Source organism: Lathamus discolor, chromosome 7, assembly GCF_037157495.1.
Source record: "Lathamus discolor isolate bLatDis1 chromosome 7, bLatDis1.hap1, whole genome shotgun sequence".
NCBI lineage: Eukaryota > Metazoa > Chordata > Aves > Psittaciformes > Psittacidae > Lathamus > Lathamus discolor.
Genome location: NC_088890.1, coordinates 21283600 through 21308608, shown reverse-complemented (window position 1 = coordinate 21308608; position 25009 = coordinate 21283600). Strand labels below are relative to the sequence as shown.

At 42.7% G+C, this 25009-nt stretch overlaps 1 protein-coding gene across 1 annotated transcript in view; it reads right to left on the bottom strand.

The window, feature by feature from the left end:
* CFAP92 (cilia and flagella associated protein 92 (putative)) overlaps nt 1-25009 on the bottom strand; it is a 40926-nt gene that overhangs the window by 7892 nt on the left and 8025 nt on the right. Inside the window, exons 2-14 of the mRNA XM_065687881.1 lie at nt 24226-24531; nt 22673-22860; nt 21334-21541; nt 19875-20006; nt 17322-17397; nt 11425-11573; nt 9574-9672; nt 8574-8758; nt 6277-7157; nt 5101-5295; nt 3425-3722; nt 1528-1692; nt 537-749 (exon numbers count right to left, since the gene is read on the bottom strand). Coding sequence (XP_065543953.1) covers nt 537-749; nt 1528-1692; nt 3425-3722; nt 5101-5295; nt 6277-7157; nt 8574-8758; nt 9574-9672; nt 11425-11573; nt 17322-17397; nt 19875-20006; nt 21334-21541; nt 22673-22860; nt 24226-24531 — 3095 coding nt within the window. The remainder of the gene's footprint in view (nt 1-536; nt 750-1527; nt 1693-3424; nt 3723-5100; nt 5296-6276; nt 7158-8573; nt 8759-9573; nt 9673-11424; nt 11574-17321; nt 17398-19874; nt 20007-21333; nt 21542-22672; nt 22861-24225; nt 24532-25009) is intronic.

The window sequence follows — 25009 nt, the reverse complement described above, 5'->3', positions numbered from 1 at the left end:
GAAAACTAAATAGTAAAGAATAAGCGAAGGGAGAGAGGACACAGGGCAGGAAGAAACTGATAGAGAAAGTGGTTGGGGACAAACACCCCATAAAACTGTAACTACAAACAAGAAATAAATGATGGAATTAAAAGCAGCAGTGAGGGAATTTGAAAACATGAAGGAAGGCTACAAGATTGGCAACACATGAAGAACAGCCGGGGACCCTGCCAGAATGCAGTAGCATGATTTTTCTGACACTAGACTCCACCTGTAAATGTAAACCAAAGCACTCTATAGTCCACTGATACTTATTAATATCCAGTTAATATTGGCAAATGGGTTTTCTGTGTGTGTTCAGGGTAGAATTTGTGTATCCAAACAAATTATCACCTGGGTAAGCTAGATGACGATGTACACAAATTTGTGTCACCCTTAAGAACTGCTGCCTACACTACGGCCCTCAAAAGAGACTTCCATGTTAGAGCAATCTGCCTCTTCAAGTCTCCTAAAATGCTTGAGTTCACTTCGGAGTGTGCACTTAAGTTTTCTGTTACCTCTCTTAACTCCTCCCGACGTGCCTCATGTGGCATCCTGGGGTGCAGGTTGCTTTCGATGCTGCTCTTATATCCAGGGAATACAAACCCATCCGGTGACTGCCACGTACTCTTGGATTTTGCAAGGAATTCCTTACAGGCAGCAACCACATCCACTGGCTCAAATGTGGCTGACAGATAGTCTTGACAATACGTAAATCTGGTTTTTGGTTCCTACAAAATAAATGATGGGTGTTTTTGTTAATGTAAATTCCCCTTCACTGTGAAAGGAGCCCATAAGGTACAGAACCAGCATTATTTCTTTCCTTGAGACTGCAAGTAATCACAGATCAAAATTATACAAAATATATATCATTAAATATTTAAAGGGCTTAATTTCATTCTAATATGATCAAATGATGGATTTAATGACAAGTGTTCTAATGGGATCTCTGTAAAACAATTACAGAAAGAAATATCCTTAACATTATGTGTGCAAAAAGAGAGCTGGAATTCATATCGTGTGCATGGTACATCATGAGCAGTTTTCACAGAACTACAGTTATTTCCACCAGCTGATAGGAAAATGGCATTTGTTATGAAGGCTTGAGCCAGCTATTCAGATGCAAGCAGAAAAACGTGATTCTTCAAATGTGTTCTTCAAACCACTTAATACTGCATACACCAATGCTGGAATTACTCCAATTCTGCCACTTACATGTGGGGCAGAACTGGAAGTGACCACCTCGGTTATCAAAGTCTGCACTCACAATGACAGCCCAAGTCACGGAGGTGAGGAAACGTGGCTATAATGAATGACAATTAAGAGCAGAATTATAGACAGCACCAAAGAATACCTCAGACTGAGATCCTTCTGGATCCCAACTTCCCTTCCGATGTGCCAACATGGGAGTTGCTAGTGTAGAACTATGTGTTTATAAACTGTTCGCCTTTCTTTCTTAAGCACGACACAGAGCAAGCCAACACCTTCCAGTCATGTGCCTCAATTTACCTTTGCCATTTCCTGCCGAAGATGCTTCTTTGCAAGTTCTGCAGAATTCAGGCTCTGACAGCTGTAGTTAAAGACAGATTTCCCATCAACAGGAGAGATCGTGAGAGCTTCAAACCTCGGCTTTTCCATCTTTCCTTTGAGTTGGCATACAGCATTAATGTTAGCCTGCAAACAGAGATTACATGGGAGTTCTGTCTGCATCGGGAATTGAGGGTGTTACTGAAACTTATAAATGAGCAAATGATCCTGCAAACATTAAACCCCCCTTTTTGTTAATAAACTGCTTCACAAAAAGACATTAAAAAAATAGCCCAATTTCACTCTTGGATATGATATTCTGCCAGGCTAACAGCAGTAGACTGGAGGCAAGCACTCACCAGAGAATGTCTTCTACTATTCTACTACTATTCTAATAGTTGCTCTGGAGAGCTGATTCTGGTTGTCTTCATAAACAAGATTAGTTCTTTCACTTGTACAATTCCATCAACACCCCAGCAAACACAGTGACATGGGAAACACCATTCACCAGAACTCCCCGAGTTTCCCTACTGACACGGGACAACGAAACCCTCACACTTCTTCACCAATTTCAGAACATCGTTCTACTGTGTTTATGGTAATTATGGGTTTCATTCAGGTTCTGCCATAATAGGTAATTACAGCAAGAGAGTAAAATTGCATTTTGGATGTGACCTCTCTGTGACATTCACTTCCTTCTTCTTTTAATCAAAAAGCCTGAAGGGTTACCTTATCTGCTATTAAAAAAGAACTTCACCTTTTCTTTCCTATAGAGGCCTTCCCAGTTCCTCCATTATCCTCTTGATCGAAAAGCATGTATAAAACAAAAACTTGTTAAAACACACATACTGGGAAGACTGCCGGCTTTACACAGGTAACAAAATAATTCCACACTTCCTCTATGCAGAATGAGCTCTGCTGCACTCATCCTCCTATGATGTTATAAAAGCAAGAACCAGGAACAATTACTTCAGATTGGTTCCTTTTCTAGCGTCATGAAATATTCCTTTATCAACAGACTAAAACTAAGAAAAGGAAGTCCTTGGGAGCTAGATTTCTTGCGGTATCTCCACGACAGTACCCTTACACAGGAACACAGATTTCCACATATCAGGCAAAATCTTTTTGCATTAAAACGCTTCTAGGAAAAAACATTCTGGACTATTCTTCAAAAGACATGGGATGGCTAGAGTCCTCAACTATCCAATATACCCAGAAAAGCAATCCAGACTCCCAGGAAACATGGAATACCCCTTCTTTGATGTCTATGTTAACAGGAAAGGGTTTAGTTTCAACACATTTTCCCTGAGGGAACAGAAGGGCTGGATGGACACTGGCAACAAGCAAGAAGAGGTTCTAAAATTCTTCACCATTTCCTTACAGCTCTGCTCAGCTCTGTCTGCAGCTGCTGATTTTATTTAGTTAGGAATATGCCTCCTTGGTTGCCCAAAGGCAAGCATGTCTTTTACACGGCAAGAGAGGAAAGCCCAGTTTTCACATAAGCTTAGCTGGCTTGGCCCCCTGCAAGCAGCTGAAGCCTGGGTGACATGCTAAAGCACAACAGGGGAGCTATAGGGAAGAAAGAGACAAAGAACAATAGGAACCAAGTGCAAAAAGAAATGACAGGGTGGTTTCCTCACCACTCGCTGTCTCCTCTGTTTACCTGTGAGCGCTACAACTGTCTTCCTCTTTGAGAAGTAATTACAATTGCAATTCAAATGTCGAAAAATGAAATCACCCTGCACTTTGTTATCATGCTGGTACAATACCTACAAACACCCTACCAAAGTCTTCTAAGTCTAGTGGGTTGTTGTTTCAGAAGACAAAGGAGATGTTAAGGAGATGAAGTTTTGCCCCTCACATATCACAAACTACTCACCTTAATATAGTTTTTCTCAAAAGACATTTTGTCTGCTATTTCTTTCTTCCGCTGTATATAGGCTTCATTGTAGTTATCTACTGAAGAAGATGCTGCCTGCTTCACCCTGCTAACCTTTCTTGGTACTGTATAATCATCAGGGGAAAATGCGGGTAAAGGAGGGGTCTGAGTGAAGAGATCCTCATCAGTTAAGGGAACTCCATACTCAAGACTCAAGGCTGTGATCATCTCTGCTGAGGGCAGCAGATCCCCATGGATTACATCCCTCAACTTCTTACTGCGACAGAGGGAACTGAGCCTACAAATAGACATCAACACTTTATTAGTTTACAAAAACTTCACAGCAATCAAATCTTTATGATTAATATTCCCGTAGGAAAACTATGCAACCTTCTGGAAACACGTGTTTAGTAAGAAGTTCAGATCAGTTCATGTCTGCTGGCATTTAGCTGCAATAAAGAAGTTTAGCAGTTTAATAGACCTGCTAGGAATATTCTAGGAATGTCGCTGGATTTAGCACTAGATTTAGCTGCAAGTTAATGATTAGTTCCTGAATTTCTCTAGCCTCTGGCTGAAAATGCAATACAACAAACTCCCTTCACACACACTGGTTCTAGCACATGATGCATATTTATGTTGAACACCCACCATCCTGCCTTACCTCTATTTTATGCCTCATTCGCTTTCATTCTACATGCCATTCACGACAACACTTACCTCGCATCAGATTTCTTTCCGTTCACTCCATCTGACCTGCAAAGCCTGGTGGCAACACAAAAGCAGTTCTAAACACACAACAGCCACTGAGCACCGCACACACTCTCCATGCACACACTTAATTCAATCCTCTGCCTCCCTAGCTCAGGCCATAGCAGGGGCCATGAGATAAAGTGACTGACCTGGCAGCCAAACATAGTGCTGCGATTGCTTGCCAAAAGTGACGTTTTGTCAATTCATTTACCACACAGCTATGATTTATTTGAGGAAAGTAACTTCACAAACTACTGTAAAAGAAATCATTTGTAGAATTACCGCAACAACATTATTTTCTTAGCATTACTTGGGTGCAATGTGTGCAACTGATAAATAACATCCATTTCGAAGTTGCATCAGCATTAATGACACAAATTGAGTTTATACTGGTATGCTAAAAATCCAATTGGACATTATGCACACAGACCATGTGCATCAGGTTTTCTGCAGTCAAAATTACTCTCCTGGCTAATGCTAGAAGGAAGCATCTCAAAAAGTAGCAGCTTCTCTTGTGCACACATTAAAGTGCTCAGGGACTACAGCAAACCAAAAACTATGAAAACTGAAGTTCTCCAGGTTAGGCACTGCTCTTGACCACAGTTCACAGCCTGTATACTCCAGTGACGAATGTATTTGTATTTCTCTGAATAACAACAGACCTGGCAGAATGAAGGTATAGCAAGAATGACACCCAAAGGCTGGCAGACCCAATTTGTTCATCTGTGATGGCCAGTCACCACTCCATCAGCAGGCAGAAACCACACTCTTCTGCCTTACCACCCTGATCTGAAACCTGAATTCCCTGAATTCAGGCCTCAGACTGCTTTCATCATGGAAAAGATACCCAAGAGTAGTATTTTTTGTACCAAAAATTCATGCTAATAAGATTTCATTTCTTGACTATGAATCTGGACAAGTCATACCTGGACAAGGCTTGGAAACACGCCTGAGGAACCACACCTCGGACATACAGCAGAGAGCTTTTTGCTATAGTGAAGAGGGGCTCATAGAGGCGGAAATGATAAAAGAGAACTTCCAGGTCTGTGTACAGGCGCTGAGGGAAAGCCAGTTGTGAGTTATAGAGTATTGCCAGTTGTCCATCTTCAGGTTTGTAAGTCCTGCAATAAAGTACCCCAGCGTCAGGGTTGACACAACCAATTGTATTTCAAGTTTCCTCAGTTCTGCAGTACAGTGACTCTCTCTAATGACACTGCTTTGCTTTTGTCCTTTAGATGCAACCTCTTATTCTATGGCCTTCACTTCATATGAACTATGCAAAAACAACCATCAAAAAATCATTGCATCATTTCTTTTGAAGCTGAACAGCAAATATTTGAAAGGAAGCTCACCTCAGTTTCATCAGTGTCATGCCCCTGAACAGCCTTATTATAGCCTCAAAAGCATTATTATATATGTTTCTACTATAAAGACCATACTGCAGCAGTAAAACAAAGCTTCAGTTTAGGTTACAGGTGGGCACTGACAAGAGACAACTTTTCATGCAGTAAATAATTTCAGTAACTGCAACGAAGTGAGTTGCATCAAACCAACCAACCAACCCCTGCAAAGCAAACCAACAACCAACCAGCGCCCCCAGGATGGCTTTAACAAGGCACTACAGTGCTGGAAGAACACCAATTATTCTGAAGCATGAAATTCGAGGGAGACATTCTCTTTGAACTTGTCACATTTTCCCCTAAACTCAAAGAAAGAAACAGCTCGAGGTCCAGCTTCCTGATGCCAACTTGTTTGGTTTATATTCCATTAAGCCTTTTTTGTTATTAATTACAATTGGCAGATTACAAAATTGCTTCCACAAACCAAGCAGTAGTTTAACAAAAAAAAGGGACATGTTCCCATCCTTCTCATCGTAGCTTTACATGGATGATCTATGGTGTAAGGTAGTAAAGATGAGAAGGTTATGCCTCAAGTGAACCAACTACCAGGACTCAGATCTACTATAACTGCATGGAAAGCAGCAACTGTGTACTCATCCACATACAGAAAGGGACGGGGAGGTATGAATCAAATTGAAATCTTTGATCTAAGGAAGTAAATGATGAAAACCCTCAGGGATGAAAAAGTTCAAGCTCTCTTACCTTTCAAAGTGTCTATCCCATAGTTTCTTGATGGCTTTCTCTTTTAATCCCTCCAAGACAAAGAGATGAGTTGCTCCATCCAGTAAGTGAAAACCAGTAACAATATCCAACTCAGAAACCTTCTCAAGTGTGGTTTTCAGTTTTAATGCAGCAAGAGCCATTCCGATTAAGTGTACAGGCCCGCCACCCAGCTGGAGGGCTTTAGAATTGATTTCTTTAATCTCTTCTATCAAATCATGTAATAAAGATGAGTTGTTATAGTCAAAAATGTAGATTATACAACCATACGGATAACTTGTGACTTGAGCATCAGCGATTTCTGCATGTGTTCCCAATGGCACGGCTATTTCCACTCTTACTTTCAAAACCGAGTCTGATTCTAGGTAATCTCCCATAGGCAGTAAGAAAGAATTACTCACTGATTCTGTTATTTTCCCATTTTTATCCTCACTGGAAGCATCTGTATTTGGAACTGAACAGTTACGGATGGGAGCACTGACATTCAAGTACTTTCTACCCAACAATAAATCAGTCAGACTGACTTTAGCTACCCCATGTGGATGCCACATTTCATTCTTCAACTTATAAGCTGTGGATTTGTAAGCGAGGAAGCTCACCTTCCCCACATGTTCATCAGCTTCATTGTCCCCAAACAAAGCTGGGCTTTTTGTGATGGTTTCCATGTTTCTATCCCGGTCATGAACTTCGATCTCCAAAGGTGGACCTCTCAGGTATGCCTCTAATTCCCCAGGTTTCATTGTCCCTGTTAGAAGTACGTTAACATCCTTAAAGTAGACATGGGTTCCATGGATTTGCTCGTGAGTTTGATGAGGTGAGAAGTTGTGAAATTTGTATTTGCAGTAGGTGGGGACACACAACCTCTAAACAACAAAAAATGGGGAGAAACAGATAGCTGTAACATTCACCTTTTCCCTTTTTACTTTTAACTTCACAGACCAATCAACCAGATTTTCCAGTAGATAAGATATGGGGGACGTACTTCATGGCACAAAGTATGGTCTTCCGAGGCAGCAAAAAGGCCATTCTACATGCCTGGATCCTGGGTTTGGGGAATATGCTGCCCTCTTTGTTTGCCTCTCCTCAACTTTGCTGACTTTCCAAATATGTCAGAAAACCCCTCCTTGTTTCTAGACCACTGAAGGAGCAAGCGTCCTGGGGACTGCAACAGCTCCCCAAGCTTTTTTGTTTCTTCCTATGCATTCCTCTGTAGGATTCAAGGCCTAAAATAAATGCCTATTTAGAAGTTAGGAAATCCAACAACTATCCAGAGATACTTTAGGGATTGGACTGTATGATCTCCATTACTGGTTTACGAATTTGAGGAAGCAAACAGGGGGATTCATTCCACAATACTTGTTGTGGTTTCTCCATGTATAAGCATCCATCAGTGTTGCAGCAGCCTGCATTGAGCTGAGGAGACATGTCAAGACCTATCCTGACAACTCCCAGTCTGAAACAGTTCATTATTCATGCAGTACCCTACTTGGCAAAGGAAACCAAGCCAAAACTTCTGTGGTCACTCTGCAGACTGCATTAGAAACTGAGTGGCTTGCCTTCTGGTACTCACTGTGTTCATTTCTGACATCTTTCCTGTTTCTCTTCATAAATGCTCAGCCTATGCTGTCAAAAGCAGTGCAAAACTCCACCACAGAACTATATGTGCCATTATAAAGTTCCTGACATCATAATATTAACCTAATTTCCTTTTCAGATCCACTATATATAATACTCAGAGAAGAGCCTTTTTAAAATAGCATTTCTGAAAATGCAACCATTTGGCAAGAGAACAGACTCTTTAACTCCTCCCTCAGCATACAAGACTAAAACCTTTAAACTATAACCTCACCAACAGGGAACTTTCTTTGCACACGGCATTTTTTAAGATGCGAAGCGTTTGCCATTTTTTAAGTTATAGTTTTAACACAGGGACAGAAATCAACACATACTGCCCTGCCAGCAAATTGGTACAAACAATATAGCGCGGGGACTGAACTAGCTCCCCTCTCACCACTCAAGACCCACTCAGAAATGAAACTGGGATGACTGTGTGTAAATTACTGCCCTTGCAAAGCACAAGGATCGCTGTTCTGCTGCCAGTGCCCACGACTGCACAGGCACCAACCTGACCACAGGTTTTACAGGAAACATATCAGCCATGTTCTCCAATTGTGGAACTAATAAGGAAAGTTATCTCTAAAACCATGCAAGTATTTTAAGCAAAGCTGCTTGATGGTAACAAGGGACTCCTTTCAGAAAGAAGCAGGGGTAGGTGTTACCTGGAGCACTTCTATTGGCACAGGTTTGTTTGGGAGGCGGGTAGCTGAAATAATCTTTATAACCAGTGGATTCAATTCATGTTTTTGTCTTTCAGACAGAAGAGGTGTTTCCACAGTGAAAGTCACGTAAGCATCTAAAACTTCAGGAGTGTTTTCTGCCAGGCGACCGATCACTGATTCTTCTCCTTTTGAAACACACAAGATTAAATACAATCCCACCAAGGCACCCCTATTTGATGCGATTAATGACGAACCTCCACTAAATTTGTATTGAAATAAAACCAAAGCATTAACTGCTTCAAATATTATTTCTCTTTTAAAACGGGAAGCAAACAGTCCCCAAAGCAGTGTCAGAACCCCCACCGGGGCTAACGGCTGCAAGCACACAGAAGTTTCTTTTTAAAGCTGCAAATATGCAGTTCACATAAGCACAAAACTTAAAGCACTTCAGAGACTTTTCCTCAAAATTAAACTCTTCGTTAAAGGTAAGCAAGCACCTTTAACCAACCTGACTTCTCCGCAAGCAGCTTTGCCACACTCGGCAGCTGAGTTCTGTGCTGCATGGCGTATCGCTACTTCTGTCCGCATACACACAACAAAGGGGAGGTTTAACTCCCTACACATCAAAATAGGACAACATACATTAATAATGAATTTCAATCCAGTTGCAGTCAGAAAACCCCAGAAACAACCCACTCTACTCTGAGCAATATCCCGCTGCCGACACGTTCTAAATCCAACAGGACACAAGAACTTAGATGCTGACAAATACAATACAGAATCAGTATCGACATCCCGCCCTTCAGAGCACACAGATCCCTGGTCAGCCTCCCCCAGATCAAAACCAAATCCCAAATCTTTCTTAGCCAGACAGCTTTTATCTAGAACATGAAAATTCCTAGGGATCTTTCAAGGCTGCACCAGGCAGACCCACCAGCACACGTGCTTCAGAGCAGACGCAGTACACCCAGCTTTTGCTCCCTCTCTAACAGAGTAATACCTGAGAGGAGAGGCATGGCATCTAGCTGCAGGGAAGCAATGCAGTACCTCTTTGCTGCAGTAGCATCAATGTTTCTTTTAGCAACAGAAGCTTTTCTACCTGTTGATGGAAGGCAGGGATGGACTGAGTAGGAAGGAGGAAACATTCTGTTGCAATTAATCAAAGAAATGAATTATTCAGTGGGTGGCATAATTCAGTACTGTCCTCAGAAAAAGATGCTGATTACACACTTTACCACCAGCCTAGGCTAGTATTTCAATATGCTCAAATTCCCATTGCAGAGTCCACTATATACTGTACTATATACAGAATCCTTGCTTTACAAGAAAGTGAAATTTACAACAGCCAGCATTACATCTTCACGGAATTACACAAACTGAATTTATCTCTGACACATGACTATTCGTTCCTTGCATATAAGCATTACAACACTTATCTGGTACTCTTTGTGATGCATATTCTATTGTTTCCAGGGCTGCTGGCCCTGGTTTGTTACTATTCCTGTAATAAAGGAACAGTAGAATGTTCTAAAGACAAATTTCCTTCCACTCAAGGGGAAGGAAAGACATTTGCTTGCAATGTATTACTAACGTTTAATGTTTTCACGTGACAATAAATCTTAGCAGTACCAGAATTACACTGGGGAAAAAACAGTGCACCCTGAGCATAATAGCGAAATGATAACCCACACAGAGAACTCCCTACAAAGTGTGTAATTATTCATCAAAAGTTCTTAAATGAAAGATCCAACTGCCTTAATTTTGAAAGAAATAGCGTGTGGAAGTTTGGGAGCAGTTGTGTTGAACCGATGACTTGAGTCACGGGTCTCCAGAGTAAGGAAAGCCCACAGCAGAGCCACAAGGTGAACACAGCAGATGTGGCTTGGAGTTAAGCTCTTCAAACACTCCCTGTGCTGCAACCTGAGCTGCCTACGGCCATGTGCACGCACACAGGAGGGCTCAAAGTGCCTGCCTATTCCTCTGCCTGCCCTGTTTCCAATTGGTGTTTTCTTTACTACTCTTACAAGGTCTGTCCATAAAAGCACGAGCACCATGCTCTGCCACTGTGCACAGCAACAGAAAACAGTAGTGATGTAAAGATCTGTGTGACACTGTCGGTGCCTTCACTTACTTTGACAGAACAACACTGCAGCTGAATGTAATCACTTATGCCCAGTGATACTTACTGATGAGCAACTGCACTCTTTATAATGTACACTGGGAATATGGTGTACTGCAACCCTGTGACGCTGTGCTGGTTTCTAGCCAGACTAGCTATTTAACACAGGTGAGTTAACATATGCTCCAGCGTGCACTGTTACAGTGGTATCACCTCCTCCCGTCTTTCAGAGGGTCTTTGTCAACTGTAAGCTACAGGTGAGAGAGCAAAGGCACTCAGTGGGGCTGTGGTTTTTTCATTTAACACAATGAACTAGCACTGGAAATAAAAATGGACTGTAAAGCACAGTGGAAGAAGCAATGCAAGTGATCTGAACCAACAGCTTGATAATTTCACAGCTGCAATAACTGGTTTAGTTCCAACATCACTCTTTAATTGTTTTACAAATTTCAACATTGCATTTCCAAGTCTCTTGCAAATATCTATCACCTCACTTCTGGAACACTCCACATGGTAGAAAAGGACCATCGTCATCATCCCTGCTCTACACGACTCACTAAGGACACTGTAAATCAACGTTTTATTAGGTGCTGAAGAAACACAGAAAGCTCATGGCAGAGCCAGGATCAAAGCACAGGTCCCACAGCACTTTTTTTCTGTTTTAACCTTGAAATTCGTAAAAAAAATCAATATTAAAATCAAAGCTAGTCCCTAGTTCCGTCCAGAACTTACCTTTCGTGGTGGCTGCTTTGTCTCCTCTCACATTATCAATTCTATTCTCAGTTTCTTTTGAAGCTGAATTAACTGGAGGAGCAGCAACTGGTTTCTGTTTCAGAAGCTGGGTCGTATCCAGAAGTGGGGTTTTTGCAAATACCACACTTCTGAAACCATTAAAAAGATCTGAAGTTACGTAAGAAATATGGAAAATGCAAAACACAATCCCTGCCACGCTGATGATCCCACCAAAACACGTGCTTCAAATAAAATAAGCCCAAGCCTAAAAGAGCTCAGCTGCCAGCATATACATGTAAAGGAGATCAAAAAGGGTATCAACAGATCCACGGTCCTTCTGAGTAAGAGACCAAGTAAGTACCTGAAGAGATGCATAAAGTAAAACACCTTGTAGTACATACTACAATCCCTTACTCACAGATTTTTCTCTACATCTGCTTTGCTTTTTGAGGAAAGAGCAATACATCTGCTCTGTTACTGTTCGTATTTGGTATACCCTGCAACACAATTCCAGATAAACCACTAATCTAGAATTAATACGGTTTTGCTCTATTATAGGAGCAATTCTTCCCCGGGGGGAAATGCAGCCAGGAAAGTTGTCACTCAGTTTCAGCTTTAACAAGCTTCCCAAAGTTTGTAAGATCAGCCACTGCTGTAAATGGCTCTTCACAAGACATCATATATTCTATTCCCTAAAGTACATATGTTCCTTACAAATGTGACATACTATTGCTGCTGAAAAATGAATATTAATCTGAAGCCACAGAAAAGGCTGTTGAACAGAGATTAATCTCACTGTATTTTAAATCTCCTGAATAAAGGATTTTGCTGTCCCTGTCTTCAGATACTTGATAAATATTGGAGCCGAAGGGTGGTAGTACAAGACATACCACAGCAAAAGTGTTTTATCTGCGAAGAACACATTCAGCCCTCAAGATTCCTCATAAAGGGGAACTGAATTGGCTGCAGAAATCTATGTGCAGTTAAAGGAAATACAATGTTTGTCCAAGAAGTTTTTCATCAGTAGTCACAAAAATTGGCCACTCTTTTGCTTGGCTTTATAGGGGTGATTTGTAATAACAGCAGTTTGAGAATAAAGGCATTTGGTGATGGTTTGAGAGGTACAATATTTAATAACGAAGTAAGTATAGTATAGTTAAACATGTAGACAGATGCATTCACTCTACTCTTTTACACATCTATTATGACATTTCTTTGGGGTTTTTTAAGACTTTGATCAAACATTTTATTGCTGATTACATGGACTCCAAGAACTCTACGTCATCTTGTCACCTCTGAGTGCAACTAGTATTACATGCTTGGGACACAACATCCAACTCTCCCCTCACAGCTTATCACAATCTCAATGTTTTCTGGTGCTGAATACTGTCTCCAGATTATCATATTCAATCTACAGCATTTTCTCTCGGATTTATTACTATATGCAACTTCTTCCCTTTATCCTTGGCATTAACTCTTTCGAGCATCCTTTCCTCCTCATCCTCCCAGGAATTTTAATCCCAGATGGCTAAGTTCTTCATCTGCTTCACAAACATTATTTTTCTTCAGACAGGCATCCATGCAGTGAGCAACAAATCAAGACTGTTGGCTGTGAAGCCTGAAGCAATGTAGGTTTATAGCATTGAAAAGAATAATCCATTACCCAGATTAAGCCAAGTATTTCCCAAATAACTCTACCTATCCTCAGAGACATTTCAAAAGGGATCGTAGCTGGGAGTGGGGAGCCATAAGGCTGTTGTGTCATCTTGCAGCACTAAATATGGTCAATGTTAAAAATACAGCTTTCTGAGTTCTTTGTATTCCTATTAAAACGCAGCCAATACTGTTAATACATGTAATGGAAACTAAGGAATGAACAAGAGATTGTCAAAACAATTGCTTTAGGAAAAATCTATATAAAGAAGTTTCCATGAGGTTTTATAAGTAAACCATCATGCTAAGAAAGAGTCCAGCTAAAGCTAAAAACATTGAGGCTGTTTCATTTGCCTCTAGTAATTAAAACACCCCAAATCAGTGCAGAGTCAGAGACTCTGCAGACCATCACTGTACACAGGAACCTCCAGGTGTTGGGAGTAAATGAAGCAAACTGTAGTGTGGAGCTCACAGAGGTAACGTGGGATTTAGTGGTGGATTTGTTGGAAACCTCCCCAGTGTAGATTGAAAAAGCAAAGAAGGTACCAGACCATATGTGGGCATTTACAGCTGCATTAAGGATCTTTCTGGAAGCAGTCTGAGAGAAGAAATGCTGTATACAGTGACTGTGACCATCCTGTTCCCCAGCTGTAGAGTTTTGACACAAAATGAGGGAAGAAGGAAGCTGATTATTTAGAGAAAGATGATTCTTTTCCAGGTGTGCAAAGAAGCAGCAAAAACTTGCCAATAAAATTGGCAAAATATAACCTCCTGGTTCACAGATTTGCTCTTAGAGTCAGCTGCTTGTAGATAACTCACCAGCTCTCCACCAGGAATGACCACTACAAGAACAGTTCTTTGAATATGAAGCCAGAAAGAAACATCAGCACAGTCACAATGCAGGTGGTATGAGAATGTTCAGGTATATAAAAGAGAAACAATGATGTAAGTAAGGACACAGAATCATAGAACAGTCTGGGTTGGATGGGACCTTCAAAGCTCATCTGGTCCAACCCTCCCACAATGAGCAGGGGCATCTTCAACTAGGTCAGGCTGTTCAGAACCACATCCAGCCTGGCCTTGAAATGTCCCCAGGAACGGAGCATCCAGCACCTCTTTGGGAAACCTGAGCCAGTGTTTTACCACCCTCATTGTAAAAAGGAACATTAATTAGCTTTATCCCATCTGAGCTTCACTTTGAGCTCACACTTTCACCATGTCATTAGGCTGTAATACCTCTCAATACACTTCCAGTAATGATTTTGGAGGGGTTTAGAAAACTATCAGAATATTTCTACCTAAAAAATTATTGCTGTTCCAGTTAATCTGTACTGAAAGCTAAGGTTGCCTGAAGGCTAAACACATGCCCTTCATTTTCCAAAATACTTATCTCATTTGTCCGTATTTCACCAGAACGTTATTACTGCCATGGCAGATACCAGAAATGCAGGTAAGGGACCTGCAACAGAACAAGGAACTACACTTCCAGACTGAAACTGGACAAATAGCCTTCGAACATCCTTGTACTTCAGCAATAGAGATGCTTATGAAATGCAGAGCAAGTCCTACATCAGGTAACGCCCTAAGGATCTACATTAAATCTTGCACACTGTAGACACCCATCTTTGAGCAGAAAGGCCATGCTCATGGGACACAAAGCAGCAGCAATTCACATTCTGAAGTACAAAGCAACATTTCATCAATGCTGTTTACACAGCAAAACCCCTATATAGTTTCAACAACACCAAGTCACTTTTGCACTGATTATCTTCTCCCATTAACAGCTAAAATCCCATTCCAAAGGTTGTTTTTTCATTTCTATTAATAGAGATATGTAAAATATAAGCACACTAGCCCAACTGACGCTAGCAGTTATAAACCTCCAGAGGGCCCCATTTTATTTTATCATGCAATCCCATGGCATTTGCTTTCGTATTTAAGAATACAGCACAGAAGGAAATGGCTCGATTAGCAAAGGCTGTAACATGGTGGCATGAGCAGGAAGTGTCCACTCAGCCTATAAACCAGGAAATGAGGACTGCTGAAAACAGAACAAGCAGCAAACAGAGCGTGATGCAAGAAGGTGTAACAAATCAAGACTCTGTCAGGTCTCCCAGTAGAGCACCTTTGCTAAAGCAGTGTTCAGTCTGCAGCAGCTCGACAGGACACAGGCTGGAAGCTTCAAGCAAGGTGGCTGGATTTGCTAAATGTTGGGAGAATGGGTTTTTTAAGATGGTTTTGCATTTAACAGAAAACTATATGAAATAGAATCATAGAATCATAGAATAGTTCGGGTTGGAAAGGACCTCAAGATCATCCAGTTCCAACCCCCCTGCCATGGACAGGGACACCTCACACTAAACCATCCCACCCAAGGCTTCATCCAACCTGGCCTTGAACACCGCCAGGGATGGAGCACTCACAACCTCCCTGGGCAACCCATTCCAGTGCCTCAGCACCCTTACAGGAAAGAATTTCCTCCTTATATCCAACCTAAACTTCCCCTGTGTAAGTTTGAACTCATTACCCCTTGTCCTGTCACTACAGGCCCTAATGAAGAGTCCCTCCCCAGCATCCCTATAGGCCCCCTTCAGGTACTGGAAGGCTGCTATGAGGTCTCCACGCAGCCTTCTCTTCTCCAGGCTGAACAGCCCCAACTTCCTCAGCCTGTCTTCATACGGGAGGTGCTCCAGTCCCCTGATCATCCTCGTGGCCTCCTCTGGACTTGTTCCAGCAGTTCCATGTCCTTTTTATGTTGAGGACACCAGAACTGCACACAATGCTCCAGGTGAGGTCTCACAAGAGCAGAGCAGAGGGGCAGGATCACCTCCTTCGACCTGCTGGTCACGCTCCTTTTGATAAACTAAAGATTTTTCCTCCATGTGCAACTGGACATTCTTGCTGATTTTCTTCATCTCTGCAAATGGCAGGTTTCTTTCTGCAGCGCAAACCCCACACCAGCTGAGCTGCAAGATTCACATACAGATCCACTCTCGTGGCATACAAAACACTCAGAAACATTCCTCTCTATAGCTGAGCTCATAAATTTGTGTTGAAGGCACTAGGGGTCCCTCATGGAGCTCATTATCTTTTGAGCAGAGGAACAACCTGACTACATCTTGTTCAGGAGAAATACGTAACAGCAGAACATGAGAAAGGCCCTCACAGAGCTCAGGAGTGGGTTCATTCTCTTGTGCTATCGCCCATTCATGTTTTAGAAACAAAACAGGAACATTGAGGAAGTCATTTAAGAGTTCATACATTTTTAGGTGACCTTCCGGATGACGCATTTGAGGTACACCCTAGTCATGATGCATTTCTAGTTCAAGTGCAATGTTTTCCATTATGAATAACACCCAGGACAACACGATTCTTTTTAACATTCTAGTTTCTCAAGCCTTGAACCCTCAAACCTTTTTGACATTTTGAGAGAGTTACAGACTAATTGGTAGAAAATTACCACTGAAAACTATTACTATGAAAGACTTACTAAACCAGAGGATGAATAACAAAAAAGCAGAACAGCACAAATAGGGAACTATGCTATCACAGCAGTATGAACTCAGGATTACCACAGCTGCACCAGAACAGTACCTCATGGTAAAGTGACCCAACACAAATTCATGATTAATGAGTTGACCCATCAAGCTCAGAAGCCAGCAAGGCCTGGTCTATTAGCAGCTGGCCTTGTGACACTAACTTCAACCTCCCAGAATGAATAAGGTGCCCTCCACAACCCCACTCCTCACTTCAGCCACTTCCTAACACTTTCCATTGAGCAAGTTGAGCAAGTAGAGTAACTCTTCATTACTCCTCCTTCTAGGCTCACAGACACTAACTTATCATAGAATTATAGAACAGTTAAGGTTGGAAAGGACTTTGAGATCACCTAGTTCCAACCCTGTGCAGTGGGCATCTCCCACATTACCTGCAGTCAAAAGGTACAAGTGAACAGAAGAAACACCATGCACAAACAAGTAACCCAAGCAAAGTGTGTTATTTTATGTAATTATTTCATTAACAGCTAATTCACCCCCAATATACTATCAACAAGATGCATTAAAGGGAATCTTGATGCTTTTGCTCCTTTCCTGTCATCAGTAGTTATTGGTGCAAAAAGCAGTGGTTAGCCATTTCTGAAACCACATAATAACTATAAACCATTAAGAACCCATAATACTGAAGAACAAATCACCTTACATTTCTTTTCAACACCTGAACATTTCCCAGTGCAACGTTCTCACCTTGCTCGATCTCTCCTTGGTGGATGTAGCGAACCACCATCAGCTGTTGCTGGTCCATTCAGATCAGCTTCTCCTGCTGAATTAAAACAGGTTTTGCATTTGTTATCAAGTATTTTTGTGTTTGGTAACTCCAATAAGACTAACATTCATCTGTAAAGCTCGAGGAAGACATGGTAAAAAGTCATATGCAACTTGGATTTATAACTCGCAACCATGAGCCATTTAAGTATTGCTTCCATGTCAAGGATGAGTTTGAATAAGCATAAAATAAAATAAAATTAAATTAAATTAAATTACTTTAAGAGATCATGCAGAGAAAGTAAAACATTATGAAGCCATATTTTATCTCCTAGAAAAACAAGTTCCGTGGAAATTATCATGCTGCAATTTAAAACAAAACTAGGAATGAACAAGTAATGAAAATGAGGAGAGAATACCCAAATAATAGTTTGTTAGTGCAGAACATTCTGCCTGTACTTAAGTAGATACTGATGTCAATGACATATCTTAATGCATGGAATTCTGCATACATTGGGGTAATGGGTTAAACTTAAACAGGGGAAGTTTAGATTGAATATAAGGAGGAAATTCTTTCCTATTAGGGTGGTGTGGCACTGGAATGGGTTGCCCAGGGAGGTTGTGAGTGCTCCATCCCTGGCAGTGTTCAAGGCCAGGTTGGACGAAGCCTTGGGTGGGATGGTTTAGTGTGAGGTGTCCCTGCCCATGGCAGGGGGGTTGGAACTGGATGATCTTGAGGTCCTTTCCAGCCCTAACTATTCTATGATTCTATGATTCTAAGAAATTACACATTACCTTTGCTTATTTAATTGCTATTCTAGAGAATATTCACGTTAAACCAGTAATGTTAGCAGTGTCCAGATCTTTTACACAATGGGTAGAAATGTCCAGATACTTAGTCACTGGTTTATATATGCCAGCAGAATGGTGTACCATGCCTGTTTCCAAATGTCATTTAATTACAGACACTCTACAGTCACAGATTTCAGTGCTAATTACCCAACACTTGGCCTTACAGTGTACCAGCCTTAACTACAGTGAGATTAGAGCAAATCAACACTGTACGAATGGCAAGGAGGATTTCCAGGTGAATAGCCGAATATCTCCCAAACAATAAGCTTTGCCAATATCTGGAAGCAAGCAAAGGGGGAGCAATACAATATTAGGCTCCCCCTGGCTATAAACAGGGTACTGAGTACCTGTAACAACATACCCGTGTTACAGAGCCCGAGGCTGGCACACCCAGCAGGGCACATAGTCGTTCAAAGTCAATGAAAAGAAACGTAAAGAGATCTTCAGGCCATTCCCCCCTTCCTGAACACAGCCTGCGTTAGCATGGAGACACAACGTTGTCACCTTCCCGTTCCTCTGAACCAGGAGCGGTGCTCCTGCCCTTTACCCCCCTGAACACGCCTCCCACCTTTGAAGATTTCCGATGTCTGGTCCATCGCTCCTCTCTTGGCCCATCACTAGATGGCACTACTACCAAAATACAGATGCACTCTGCCAGCCTCATTACCCCAGGAAGTCATCTATTCCTCCCTTGATGGTGCCTGTCATTAATCGTTAGAAAAAGCTAAAAAGACGTACAGAGGTAACCACGCGAAGGTGGTGACACAGGACTGCCAACATAACGTAAGGAGCCTTGCCCCAGAGGGGCATGCACATCATCTGCTGAATCCGCAGCAGCTTTACTGAAGTACCGAGGTTTGTTTCCCTTTGCGTAATTCTGTCTTAAGGTTTGGAGAGTCCGGTTTTGTTTGTGGCTCTAACAAATTGGCAGGCCTAACACAGAGGGAGGATTTAGCTGTTAGTCTTGTTTTAAACCACAAGAATCTAAAATTAAGGGAAAAACAAACAAGCAAACGTTTTGTTTGCGTTTTCACCAGGTTACTGAAGTCCAAATACAGAGTCTCCTAATCATTGCTTTCCAGTACTTTTGGGACATGTTTTGTTCACAAAGTCATTCTATGAAAGCAACTTTTAGATTGCAAGGCCTAAACCCGGAAATCTTCAAAACAGAAGGTCTATGCTGCTTGGATTCAGCCCTTTGAAACATGGTATCCAAGACCTCAGTTGATGATTGAACACGTCTCCATGGTCCGCTGCTCCAGGTAGCACAATATTGTTCATTGTGTTGCTCAAAGAAAGACTATTTCTAAGGTTAGCTTTTTCTTACTGCACAATGCAGGTCTGGGTGACATTTCTTACAAGGTATCCAAGTAGTAATCCTGGTATAGCATAGGAATACTGAATTCCTGCTAGAAAGTTCTGTAACACTCACTCAGTTTGCTTTCTCAGCTTTTGGTTCTTTTCTTTACAAAACACTTTCCGTGAGCCAGCTACATCTCTTTTCTGTCCCAATTCTCTTCCACAGCTATTCAGAACTTGTTCTGACTATAATGCACCCAGTCTTCCTGCAACACCTCACTCCCTCAGTCACTTCCTCATCCCTGCTTCTGCCTGCCCATCTCTGAAGGCACCACTGCACTCCCCCTCTCTTTTCACCCACAAGCCAGTTTCCCCATTTTATACCTTCATCAGGAAGGGCGGAAGGCTCCTCCTGCACCTTGGGCTCCTTTGTTGCTTTGATTTTCATACAGCTGGGTGCTGGCTGACTCTCTTCAAAGAGTTTTCTTTGCAATAGCACTCTGCGTTTTACCTCATCTAACAGGGAAACAAAATGAAATAAAAGAAATTCCCAGTTTAGACTGAATTGTTCAGTCTGGTTGGGTCACTCAAATCTTGAGCAATGATTTTCCCGTGGCACCTCCTCTCCTTTTCCTACCATCTATAAGAAGCCACTCAATTCTGTTCATCTGGAGATGAAAACCACCAGAGTCCCGGAGCCTCACCTCAAAGCATAAAGAAGAATCTAGCATAAAACGTACTGCACAACGATACATATTCAGAAGAAAACATCAGGGCGGCTGAGGTTCAGGGCAATGCCCCAGTGACCCCCAAACTCACAGCCCTGGCAGCTCCCCACCTCCTCCAAAAGCTTAGCTTCAAGAGGGAAAGCTTTGAACCCTTTTTCTCACCCTCCTCCTGGGGCTAAAATGTAAGGCTGCCCTTGAGAAAATACTAAGTACAAGCAAGTCTCCATGCCTCAACAACAGCCTCTCAGGTGCTGTCAGAAATGCCCACCAACTGCAGAACCTCTTTGCTGATCAATCCCCCCCACACCTGAGCAAGCACCTGATGTGTTGGTAGCAGTCCAATCACAAGAAACCCAACCCTGCATTAACTAGCATTGTAAATCTTATAACCCCACAAATCTCTATCCACCGATACACATGGGAAAGACAGAACACTGCCAGTATTTTACTAACAGATTCTGCATATTTTAGTAGCAAAATTAATTTGTCCAGTAGTTTCAGGACATCAGAACAAAGGATACCCCATTTTCTATAGGCTTAATCTCATGCTTAGTTCTCTGGTATTTATTAAGGACTGAGAACTCATTTCATACATGTCTATGAGAGTCCTAACAAGGTCTCTCTCCTCTATTCAACTAGTAAAAATCAACTAGAAGTGATAAAATAACTGTCTTTGAAACCACTGACCTTCAAGCTAGCATGGCCAAACTCCAGGGATACATTCAAGTTATGGGCTTGTGGGAGACAACAAGGGAGAGAGGATGAAATGGAAAGATGCACAGCATGAAAACGTGGCTGTACGAGTTTTGCTGCTTCAGGATAACAAAAAGGAAAATCCACCTTTGAAAAGTGAACACTTTCATTACTACCATTGCTACACAGCAGCCTCAATTAACTCACTAGTTTGGAAGGTTCACATTACCAGACTAATTCTATTTTCCTGCCCTCAAACTTTGCAGAAACTGACCCCTGCATTCATTGAAACACCAACAAGGAGGAATTATTTTAGTGGTAATGACACATGAATGTCAAATAGTCTCTACACTAACTTAGCAATAGGTACAGTCACAATCCCAAGGTATGTTTTATAACATTCCTGTTTGCATTAAACTCACCAACTTCCTCTGCATCCTCTTCTATTGTAGCAGTAATATGTGCTTTACTACACCTTGCTTTTGAGGACACGTTTTCCTTGGTATCCCAGATCTTTACAATTATTTTGTGATCTCTTAGTTTTAGTAGATATTCATTAGTGACACTGATATCAACACTAAGGTTCCATGATACCCACATCTTGTTGTTTTCAAACCACGGTGTCATTGTCTATGGAAACAAAAGAGGAAAATCATTACAGGAGCTGACCAGTACAAAAGAACTTGTATTGCCATGCCGACCGCTGCCACCACTGCTCCCAGACTGTACGTTCTTTGTTTCTCCAGGTTGGGCTGGGTTTATCATGACACACACACACACACACCCTTGCTGTGTCAGAGCAGCATAATTTGTTGGATTCAAACATAGCAGTCTCATCAAGTCAAGGCCTGATACAAAGAGCTGAGGTTAAGAACAAACAGCAATGAAGCTGGGGGGGGGTTGGAACTAGGTGATCTGGAGGCCCTTTCCAGCCCTAGCCATTCTATGATTCTATGAGATCATGGACTGAAGGCTTAACAGAATACTGTAAAAGCAAATATATAACTTTAAAATGGTGAATTGGTATTTATAAAAGAGAAGGAGCAGCATTAAACTTGACATGTTTACCAGCATATGTATGCTGGTAAAGAGCTGCCAACGTAACACACTGCAATCAGCACCTTCACAAGTGCATTGAGTTTAATGAAAACATTGAGCTGATTCTCAGAAGTGCAAAGCAAGCAGAGGGCCATCAAACAGACTGTCATGCAAAGACAAAACCTGAGAGGCTGCTTTCAAACCAACAGCCTCTCCCAAAAAAATAATTCCGTATTTTAGCACCAGCACTTCAGAAGCAATATATCCCTTTTCTGGGGCCCTGGATCGGAACGCGCAGGATTATTCAGTTAGATGCAGGCCTGAACAAAACACAATCTGCGAAATTCTTCAAGTACCTTAAAAATCTTTTTCTCCTCAAAAAAGATCAGAGGCATAATGGTTTTATCATTGTTAATAAAATGGATGGTCGCTTTTGAACTATTATATTATTAACATGGTACCTGAGAGATAGAGGCTATAGTCTGAAGTAAACTGACGATTTAAAAGAAAAGAAGATCTACCACCCTCTTATTATAAAGGTAAGACTACTGCTGATCTGGACTAGCAGAGTCAAGCTCTGTCTTTGATATTCGCCCTGTATCTGTGTGTGCAGGTAAGGCCTAAGCAGCTGTTAAAACAATATGCAACTACATCCCTCCATATGTGAAAACACTCTCTATAAATTCAAAATTTTGTATTACTTCATTTTATTCGATCTTTTACCTTGGAATTTGAGTCTATAAATAGCTTTACAACCACGCCAGACACCACCAAGTCCACTTTCCTAGGTATGAGGTCATCTGGTAGAAGGAAGTACTCAATTTGGTAGCGATATTCCACTCTTGGAAGAGCTGCTACAGACAGTCTCCTTCCTCGTGTACCAGGGTGATTGGCTTTCTTATCCCTTCGCTCTAGAGAGAGTATCAGAATTATTTGGAAGCATTAAATGTTATCAAAGATGATAGTCTCAGGGGGAATTAATACATTCTGCAATGACTGAATGTTAACAGGCATTTCAGTGTGACAGCAGAAAAATGATTAACTGAACACAGGTAACTGGTGAACATGAAACTCTTCTCCCAGTGCCCAATCCTGCAGTTTTTACCTAGGTTTAACTACGTTAACAGTCCATAATGTTCTTGGAACTCCCCCTTCCTCCTTTCTTCCTGCAGAATGGCGTCCAGTGACCAAGGAACAGATGCTCCTTTACCCAGGGGACTTCTACACGGCAGAGTTCCACACTGCACAGGGAAGGCTGAAGGTACTCAAACACCCCAACACCACAGGAGACTCGTAATTCAACTGCTGGACAGCTGCTACCTCCTCTGAAAATGACAATACCACCTTTAAACTACCCAACATCATAATTACCAAGTTGAGGATCCACATCAAAAAACACCTTTGCTTTCATTATTAGGCAGTGGCTGGTTAATAAGCACCAGTGAAGGTCATCAACTGGAATAGCTGTGGCTACCCAGGAATCAGCGGTCAGGAAAGGTTTTCAGTCACTCCTGACAATCACTGTCCTGGCTTCAGCAGTAGCAGTCAGTTTTTCTCCTTAGTAGCTGGTGCAGCGCTGTGCTTTGACTTCCAGCCTGGCAACAGAGCTGATGACACTGACAGTTTTTAATTGTTGCTAAGTAATGTTTACTCTGATTAAGGACTTTGTGAGCCTCATGCTCTGCCAGGGACAAAGGGAGGCCGGGAGGAAGCAGAGACAGGACACCTGACCCAAGCTAGCCAAAGAGGTATTCCATACCACAGCACGGCATGCCCGGGAGGTAACTGGGAGTGACCCAGAAGGGCACTCTCTCTTCTCGGTCGGGCTCGTTTCAGTGAGTGGTATCATATTCTCTTCCCTTGTTATTTCCCTTATCATTATTATCACTGGTGGCAGCAGCAGTGATTTGTGTTATACCTTAGTTACTGGGCTGTTCTTATCTCAACCCGTGGGAGTTACATCCTCTCGATTCTCCTCCCCATCCCTCCGGAAGTCGGGGGGGGGGGGGGGGGGGGGGGAGGGGGGGAGGTAAGGAAAGGAAGAGGGAGAAAAGAAAAGGGGGGAGTGAGTGGACGAGCTGTGTGGCTCGGTTTAAACCACGACAATCACCCAATGGTAAGAGGCTCCCATGTCCCACTACCACTTTCTTCAGCCATCCACCCAGGCAAATTCAAATCAACTAACATCTTTTCTACCATTACCTCCTTAAACCATTCAGGGCCACACAAATTTATGAAGAGAAGGGTTCTGAGGAATACCTGTGTCAGGTACTGACCTGCAGGCGGGGCAGGGAGAGCTAGAGAGACTGTCAGTGTGCTGGTCACAGTATGGGAGCTACCCAGCCTCCCTGAGTTCTCTTCAGACTGGAGGTCCCCACAGCTTTCCCCCTCTGGGGTCAGCTGTCCATCCCATCCAAGCACCTCGGGGTGTTCCGTTTCCACGGTGCTTCCAGAGCAGGGTGCGTTCAAATTTGTCATCTCTGCTTTACCATCTTCCTCTGCCTCCTCTTCTTCCACTGCCTCTGAATTCTCCTGCTTTTGCTCTGCCATCCTGATGTACAGTCCGACAACAGACTCAAAGGCTGCACAACAAGACGAACAGCTTAGTGTTAGTGTTGAAATAGGGATCCCCAGTAGAAGCGAGGCAGGAGCAAGGAAGGACAGCACTAGCAGGTCCAAATATTCCCGTCTCCAAAATGCCGGCAGAGTGCTTCACACCCCCCCCGGATAACGGACTAATGTTTGCACGCAGGGGCAGCGCACACCGGCCTGCAGACGGCCGGCCAGGCCCCGCGCACCGCTGCGCACAGCCAAGGGCAAGGAGCGGCGCGGAGCAGCGCCGGCCACGCCGAGAGCCCCCCGCGGCCCAACGGCCACCGGGCCCCGAGCCACCGGAGCCGCGCCACGGCCCGCCCCGACCCGCCCCGACCCGCCCGGCTGTGCCCCGCCGTGCCGTGCCCCGCAGGCAGCAGCGAGCAGGGCTGGAGCCCCCCGCAGCGGGGCGCTGAGCACAGTGCCTGGGGCCAGCGCACACAAGAGGGGCGCGGAGCTGTTGGAGTG